The 8,641-nt window shown below is 41.7% G+C and overlaps 1 protein-coding gene across 1 annotated transcript in view; it reads left to right on the plus strand.

Moving 5' to 3' along the window:
* Nucleotides 1–4,151: 4,151 nt before the first annotated feature.
* The window catches only part of zic6 (zic family member 6), a 5,385-nt gene continuing 895 nt past the window's right edge, over nt 4,152–8,641 (plus strand). The window contains exons 1-2 of the mRNA XM_020591403.1: nt 4,152–6,476; nt 8,114–8,641. Of these exons, the coding sequence (XP_020447059.1) occupies nt 5,519–6,476; nt 8,114–8,641 (1,486 nt within the window). The 5' untranslated portion in view covers nt 4,152–5,518. The remainder of the gene's footprint in view (nt 6,477–8,113) is intronic.

Raw genomic sequence — 8,641 nt, forward strand, 5'->3', positions numbered from 1 at the left:
CCCACCCCCCCCCCCAACGCCCTGCCCCCCCCCCCCCCCACACACAAACACCAACACATAGACAGTTAACTGAGTTTGCCTTTGCAGATTTGCAGTATGAGATTTATGGCGACCTTTGTGAACTTCTCCAAGTGACAAGCAGCCTGTTAAGTTTTGCTATAGGTCTGTTCCCTCCATATTTTATTGGCTTGTTGAAACCCGAAGGCTCCGCACAGCCACTTGAGGCTGTGTGTATTTGTTGTCATATTATTGCTTTTGAAATAATTAAGCAACATGGTTTACGTGAGTCACACATGTTTGTGAGCCACAGAGCAGCAGTGTATGCGCTGAGCTCTCGCTGTAAAAAAAAAAAAAAAAAAAAAAGAAAACAAAAAAAAAAAAACGGTTTAAGCTAAAGCAAATGAACGTGTTGCTTGAGAGTTCAAACTACTGCAGATCCTTTCTGGTACGTTGATGTTTCTAAAAATATTTTACCAAGGTGGGGGTTGACCTTCAGAGGTTTCCAACTCATTTTTATTATAGGTCTTTCCCCATCATAAAAACAAATCCAGAGTCATGTTTGTATGGATATTAGTTGCGTTTTAATTTTAATTTCCCGTTTAACAGAAGATTGGCGTTTCCCTGCTAAGAAGAGCATTAATGGTAACCTAGTTTTACTGGACGAAATGTGGAGACTTTAAAAGAGGGACTGCTTCACAGAGCTCTGCTGGGGAGGGATGCACGTCTGTTAACCGTGTGTCTCACTCATACCGGCCATTTCCTCCTAAATATTTATCACCCCTGCCAGAGCACGCCGCCTTCCGCTCAGTCACATTTTCACTTCTGTTTGGTGACAAATCTATTTCACTGAATCCGGTTGAATTTTGGGCAGTTCATCTTCTTGTTGCACGATTGTGCACATTTATTTTCCTCTTTGGAGATTTTAATTGCATAAGATGATTAGACACGTGTGTAATTTAGGCCTGTCTCTCTTTTGGAATGTCCCAACAGTTTTAAAATCTTGATAGGTGTAAAACAACGTGCTACACTGGTTATTCTGCATGTGTGTATAATTCGATTATTTAGTTGTCTGTGCTGGGGAAAACCTCACTGGGCGCTGGGATAGCCCATTGGTTATAACATAATCTTCTATGAACTGAGCATGCGCGCTACCTTAAAATATCAGTACTGTGGTGTGTGTATACCTCTGTGGCAGTAGGCCTGTGCACAGTATAACCATCAGCTCACATTTCCTAGAGGTGTTGGTCAGCAGCTATAAAGGTCATTTCAGGACATAATTTGATGAATTATTTGATTGCGTGATGATGATTTTCTTATATATACAAAGTGGCCTAACCCAGGTCGGATTTGATCTTGCAGCTAAACGTTATTTTAGGTCCATGTCTGGCCTGTAGCCTACAACATGCGTAGCTGTCGCAGGCCACTGCTGCTATAGACAAGTTTGTGGACTTGACGTTAACTCAATAATGGCCAGACAAAAGTGAAGCCTTCATCTCACTAAAACAATGGGAAAGCCATAATCCAGTCTCTTTAGTAAATAATCTCTATGATTTATGGTTTTAAACAGACAAAATGTTAAATCTATCCCAACAGCACTGTTAATGAATGATATCGTGATTGACTGTTTTGATATTGTGCTGAATGGACTTGTAGGCTTTTGCTGTGGTTTAATGTGACACATTCTGTCTGTGCCTTGATTTAATAACGAAATGAATTGTTGTATTGTGTGTGATGCATGTGATGCATGTAGTGCATGACACTTTTTTTTTTTAGTGTTCTCACATGCTGCAAAGCCCCAGCAGTATAAAGCCTCTGGTTCTGGTCTGCTTAACCCAGTAGATTTCATACAGATAAAACAGTAAAAAGGCCGTTTGAGCTCACGTTGGCTTGCACCAGAACATTGTTTATCCATACAACACTTGCATCCACTTATTTCTAGCAAGATTTGTGCTTTCACAAGACAAATATTTATATTATTTGTTGTATTTCCAAATGTACTATATGTACCTGTGGCTGATATTAAAAGTTTATTTTTAATTTCTGTGCATGAGGAAACTGATGATAACAAGGATTTTGTCACATGAGCTTCCCATCTTCAGTAACAATTATTTGCCTTAAAATGTGGAATTTCACAGTGTAATGCTTGTGTGTATATAGCATTATATTGGGCATGTTTTTGTGCTGTGTATGTGGTTGGTTGTTTTTTGGTTGGTTTTTGATAAACACGGCTTCTGAAATGCTTTGCAAGTCTTGGTCTGTTCCATGTTATTCAGCACAGGGTTATACCTGTATATAGCACAACAACAAGTGCACAACACTGCACCTGTATTTCAGAGATCATATGGTCAGCCGGGTCTTCAGAGACTGCTGCAGTGCTTAGTTTGCCTTCATATGGCTGATGGAAGGGACTAATTGACTTCTTGCTGTGATTTACTGGAGCATCTGTCTGCAAATGGACTGATCCCAAACCTGTTAATTCACCTACATTTCATAAATGCATGGCAAGATTACACTGCCATCCTTCATCAGTCACACTATCTCAGCCCTCTCCACATTAATGCATGTAGCTGCTTAGACTTACACACACACAGGCACAACATCACACACACATAAGCACTCCTGTTTGTGTCATGAACACACTCTGTGTCTGTTTGGATGGCTACTTGTTAAAATAGTTTAGTGATCTCTAAACTTCCCTCTTTATTAGTTTCTGTACTGTCTTGTGATTCTGACATTGATCGCCTGGTGTAACACCTTGTGAGTCCTATGGGAAAAGTTTATCTGGGATTAACATGTATATTTACAGGTGTATATGTTTATTGGTTTTGTGCAAATATTTTCCAAAAAGATGTTATTAAAAAAAAATCAAACAAACAAAAAAAAAACATCACAGTCCGAGTTGAAATAAAATAAAATCTACTGACACCATGGCAACTCTTGTCTTCTAACTGCTATTTCAGTTGTGTTTCATTTCACTCTTATCGTTCAGCTGCTCCACATTTCCTACACTGGGAATGATTTCTGGACACAGAGTACTCCCTGACATTAGTGTGTTGATGGTTGTGAGTGATATTTTGTTTGCAACAGTCACTAGGATTTTTGTGCGGTCTGTCAAACAACCAACCAAAATGACCAGACTTGGTCTGGAGGGAATTCCATATGTCAAAATATTAATATTTGTTCCAGTGTAGATATTTAAACTGGAGTTGTGTTTACATTCACATCTAGTTTCCACATTTTAAATCTTACACGGCCACAGACTTGGCTTTTTAAATCAAATTGAACAAATAATAAATGAAAAGATGTAACATAAAAATGTCAATTAAGAAATAAATAATCGCAGCACATAAGTGTCTGTCTTTGCCATGACTTGCATCATGTTAATGTTAGTATTGTGAAGCTAATATTATCACTTCAGCATTCATCATATGTAATTAAAATTTTGATAATTTGGCAAGTTTTACATATACATTTACTAATTAAATACTACACAGAGCAACATAGTGTATTGCATACAAGTATGTTGAATAGACAACTGCTTATTAGGGTAAATTCTAATTAGGTTATGGCCACATTAGGAACCATTTGAACAAATTAGCAAATGTAGATATTATGAGCATTTAAATGATCATTGTCTATTCACTATAGTATGCTGAAGGATTTGACTGTATAATCTGCAGTAGGCCTATAACACGCACTTCATGAAACGGTATGTTAGTGAAAAAGGTGAGGCCGAACTGCCTCCTTACATATCACATAAAATCACGCAGGTGTAGCAATATTCTAGATAGTCCTTTTTTTTGTTTTGCCTCAAAAGAGGACCTGGAATCATTTGAGGTCTGTCAGTCCTTTATGCTTTCTGAAAGACAGATCGGAAACTTTGCCTTCCACCTTCAATCATTCTCGGAAATAAATCGGAGTAAAGGTTGACAAACACGAGCGTCCATTACAATCATGACGGATTCAGGCCAGTTCTGGCTCTGTCTGCTATTTTGCGGCACTTAACGTCAAGTGGGCCCCCTCGTTTTGTCTCTGTCTAGGATCCACTGCAGGTGACGTCAGCCTAACAATGTGAAGAGGACTCGTTCTCCCTTTTTTTTTAAGAATATGTTGAAAATTCTGTCTTTGGGGAATAAGGAGACTTTCAACTTAAACCTATAAGCTGCAGTCCGGAGCACACGGCACGTTTTATAGATTGAAATAAAAAAAATTCAGCTAAAGTGTAGAACATAAGAGCCACGTCAAAGCCAGGAGACGTGCAGGAATACGTGCTCTGCTGGAGGAGCGCGCAGGGCTGGAAGCTGCTGTCCTCACAGCACCACACAAAGTTGATCTGAGGTTCCTGTTAGCAGAGGAGCCTATCCACTGCTCTTTGTCACCTTTTAGAATTTCATTTTAACGTAAGCAGTTTTACAGCTGTGCTATCCTGCGTTTTCGATTATTATTAAGCTTAATAAGAAAAAAAACTTTAGGTATAGAAATGGTTCAGCTTGGATTAAAAAGTAGAATAGTACATTCTGTTGTGTAGTACTCGCCAACTACACTGCTCGAAAATGTCTAATACCTTTTTTAATAAGACGAAATGTGGCTGGTCTGGACTACTTGTTGCTTTATTAAAGTTTTATTGTTATGAGGCCAACAGATGGTTGTTAAAAAGCAGGTACTATGAAATAAAACTAACTTAAAACTATTATGAGGGCCCAGAAATTTAGATTATATAGAGAAATGCTGTTTTTATCCTTTGTGGTCAGACACTTTGAAATAACTAATTGACTGTTGGAATTATTTTCGTGTAACTTTCCCTGTTTTCGAATGTGGCACCCCAGTAAAAATTCAAGTTTTGACAATAACTGGTCTGAACACACAATAGCCAGTCTCTCATTATTGGAGCGAGGCAGGATTCCTAGTGAAATAAAAGACGGTAGATGGGCTCAGATTGTTTTGTGCTTTGCTCGGGTCTGGATTTATCACTTGACTTTTAACAGATGATTAGTATTACACGCTAACCTGTAGATTTTGTCAAATGAAGAGATTTAAAGAAGGGGGTCTTATGAGAAAACGCCTGAAGTTAAAGAGGCAGCAGTATCTGGGAGTATCGCGGCACATTTCAAAGCATTTTCTCCACGATATTTGAAAACGGCGTCACGCAGTGAACGCCTGCGTGTCCCTTTTAAAACAAACCCAGCGCCTGTCAATCACGGCGCATTCCAACCAATCCCAAAGCTCCCTTTTTAAAAGCAGGTTTGCCTGCTGTGCTTTTATATTGCACCATGGCCTGTTTCGAAGCATTTTTACTACCACGGTTATTGCCACAAATCAAGAGGGCAAAGTGAACGGCATGGGACTCACACCAACTTTAACGAAATTGAGTGTGGTTCGTACTTCTGCGAAGTTCACGGCCAAGAATTTCACGTGCAGATGATATACAACAAGGGAAATGGAAACAGAATTTCTAGGTGTGTCCTGAGTGCTGAATTGGTTTGATTTTGCAAACTCATAGCCAAACTCACAACAAAACATGACAAGCCTTGCGAGGTTTAGTGGCTGCCCTCTGTCTTGCGTCAGCCCCGGGGAGAGCAATACTGAACCCAGCGTGGTGCTGCCACCTTTGGCAGGAGAGCACATGGGACACCCCACTGGCAGTTCCTTAAAACTCTGCCCCTCGCACAATTTCAGAGACTATCCCGAGACGAGGTCCAGTGCATATGTTGACCATTCGCTTCCCAATTTTTCAGACTCTGGATACCCCAGCCATCGGTTAGAGCACAGCCCTAGGGGCATTATCATTGGAGCCAATCTTTCTGGAGCCGGCATGCCACCCGTCACTGATCAACTGGCATCAAGATCTAACCAACATGGCGGGATTGGAAGGTATCGTGACTTTGCCGGTTGCAGAGACAACAGAAGCCATGCTTTTTTCACAAGTTATCAGGAACAGGCCCATGCATCCACCGACGCATCTCGAGATCTTAGCAGCCAGATGATGCTGGGGATACCTGGCGACCTCCTCACCCGGACTCACCCTTATGGCCAAACTATCAGCCCCAAGGGAAACAGCCAGCAACTTGTCACACAGTTCCTGGGTCTGTACAAACCCCTGAACATGGCAATCCAGCGAGGAGGAGGCGACGCTTTCCTCAGGTGCTCTAAACAAATAGTCAAGCATGAGCTGGTGTGCAAATGGAGTGACGGCCAAGAGGGGGCTGGGAAGCTGCCCTGCTCCAGATCTTTCGGGACTATGTATGAACTTGTCACCCATGTGACAGTAGAGCATGTCGGAGGACCTGAGCACTCTGAATACGTGTGTCACTGGGAGAACTGTGCCAGGGACAGGAAGCCTTTCAAAGCCAAATACAAGCTGGTGAACCACGTCAGGGTCCACACAGGGGAAAAGCCCTTCCCCTGCCCTTTTCACGGCTGTGAGAAAGTTTTTGCAAGATCAGAAAATCTAAAGATTCACAAGAGGACTCACACAGGTTAGTTAATAATCAGAATACAATGTAGAATTAAACAATAATAATAAAAATAGATTTTGATAAGTGACATTTACGTGGTCAGACTGTCTTCATTAGTTTCTTTAAATGTGTTTTTTTAAATTATTATTTAATATATTATGGGAATTTGCAAAATAATTGTTTGTTTTTATATTTTTAATTTGATGCCTGCACTGTTAGAATTCTAAGTGTTGTTATGCAAAGCTCCATGTGCCACTTCTTGTCGTCTCGGTTATTGCCTGGCTTTGCAGAAAGACGTGTGTGTGCTCCATGCAGGAACCACAGCAGTAGGCCAGTTAGAAGCGAGTGCAGCGTGTAGGCCTAGTGGTTTGGGTGACTCTCCCACTTCATTCAGTGAAATTATTAAATAAATGCTGGGACACCGGAGAGTTGTGACGTAGCTGTTACGCTGTCTCTGCCTCCCAGGGACCCGTCTCATGCGCTCAGGAACACTAGCAGAGCACGTCACACAGTGAAGTAGTAGGAGGGTGAGTAAACAGATGACCTCGATCAGCCACAGAAAGTAATGATCAATGTTTAAAAAAAAAAACGAGTCACGTTTTAAAAAAGATTATTTATTTATAGCTTTATCCTCGTTTAATTGCCACCACTTTCACAGGCCTCGTCACTGGGATATTATGTCATAAAATAAAAGTCTCACCTTCTTGGGGCTTTGCTTTCCACGCTCCGGATATGTGCACGGAGTATCTTGTATAAAATGAATTCACCGTGCAACCCCAATTTGTTATTATTTTGAAATACACCAGTCATTATAGTAGAAAGCTGCTCTCACGCGATGTGATTCCACTAAAATGTAGGCCTTTGAATTAGAAATATAATTTAGAATAGAGTGAATTGCCTTTAGAAAAAAGAGGCTGAGGGGAAAATACTATTGTTCTACATTGTTTTACTAATGAAAGCAAAGAGAATAGAGACAGAAAAGAGACGCTTAATGACATTTGTTACACAACTGCACATGCGTTGTGTGTTGATTACACATCATTTGTCAGAAAATATACTGATACTTAAAAAAAAATCCTGAGGCATCCAGACATTCACTTAGACACCTATAAATGATAAATAAACATAAATTGGTGGCCTACATTATACTTGTGAGTCCAGCTCGCTGTGTGCCAACAGTTATCATCCTGACAGCTATAATTCAGCACGATGCCTCCATAAACCTTTGCATTCGCTGTTGCGGCTTCATCAGTAATCTAATGCATGCTTTGTTGGTTTAGTCGATCACTTGTTGCGATCAGGACAGTTGCAGACTTTCAGCAGTTAGTTTGACCTCTGCATCTGAATGATATCACGTTTTTGCACCTCAGTGGCCATTTACAATAAACGATGTGGCCATTGTATTTATAATCAAGCCTGACTTTGCCTGAACAGCGGCTCTGTGTTTGCAGAGTCGCTGACTGAAAACTGAAGATGAGATGGTCATTTCGCAGTGTCAAATGAAGGCTGGATGTGCATTTGTGGTCTGTAGTGTCGCTTTTCAGAGGGAGTGCATTCAATTAACTTGCTACATCAGTAGGGTCTTTGACAGGGGAGAGCATGCGCGGGCCTGTAACCATATTCGTAACTCGCCGTCATTTCTCTTTTTGCACGTTTAGGTGAAAAACCTTTTAAATGTGAGTTCGAGGGCTGCAGCCGGAGGTTTGCGAACAGCAGCGACAGAAAGAAGCATTCTCACGTGCACTCCAATGACAAACCCTACATGTGCAAGGTCAGGGGCTGCGACAAGTGTTACACCCACCCAAGCTCCCTGCGAAAGCATATGAAGCTCCACTGCAACAAGGCCCACGTCGCCAAAAGCGGCGACGCGCGTCTTGGTGACGAGGGTCACATCGCGCACACCAGGTCAAACGATGGAGCCCAGATCAGCCCCCCTCACCCCCCCACCTCAACTCAAGATGTGCCTCAGTCCCCAGAGAGTCGAGACGAGTCGACCCCAAGGTCACGTTTCCATCACGCTTTTGACAGCAGTTTGGACTACTCCACACACAGGTCACAGCCCCTCTTGGACCCTTTGTTGCTACAGAGAGGCAGCTACAGGTCCCAGTCCTCCCAGTACCCCTGCAGCCAGACAGGTCACACTTTCGGCCAGAGCTCAAGGACTTTCCCCTCCACTTCACCTTCTC

This window comes from Monopterus albus, unplaced genomic scaffold, assembly GCF_001952655.1.
Source record: "Monopterus albus unplaced genomic scaffold, M_albus_1.0 scaffold2.1, whole genome shotgun sequence".
Lineage (NCBI taxonomy): Eukaryota > Metazoa > Chordata > Actinopteri > Synbranchiformes > Synbranchidae > Monopterus > Monopterus albus.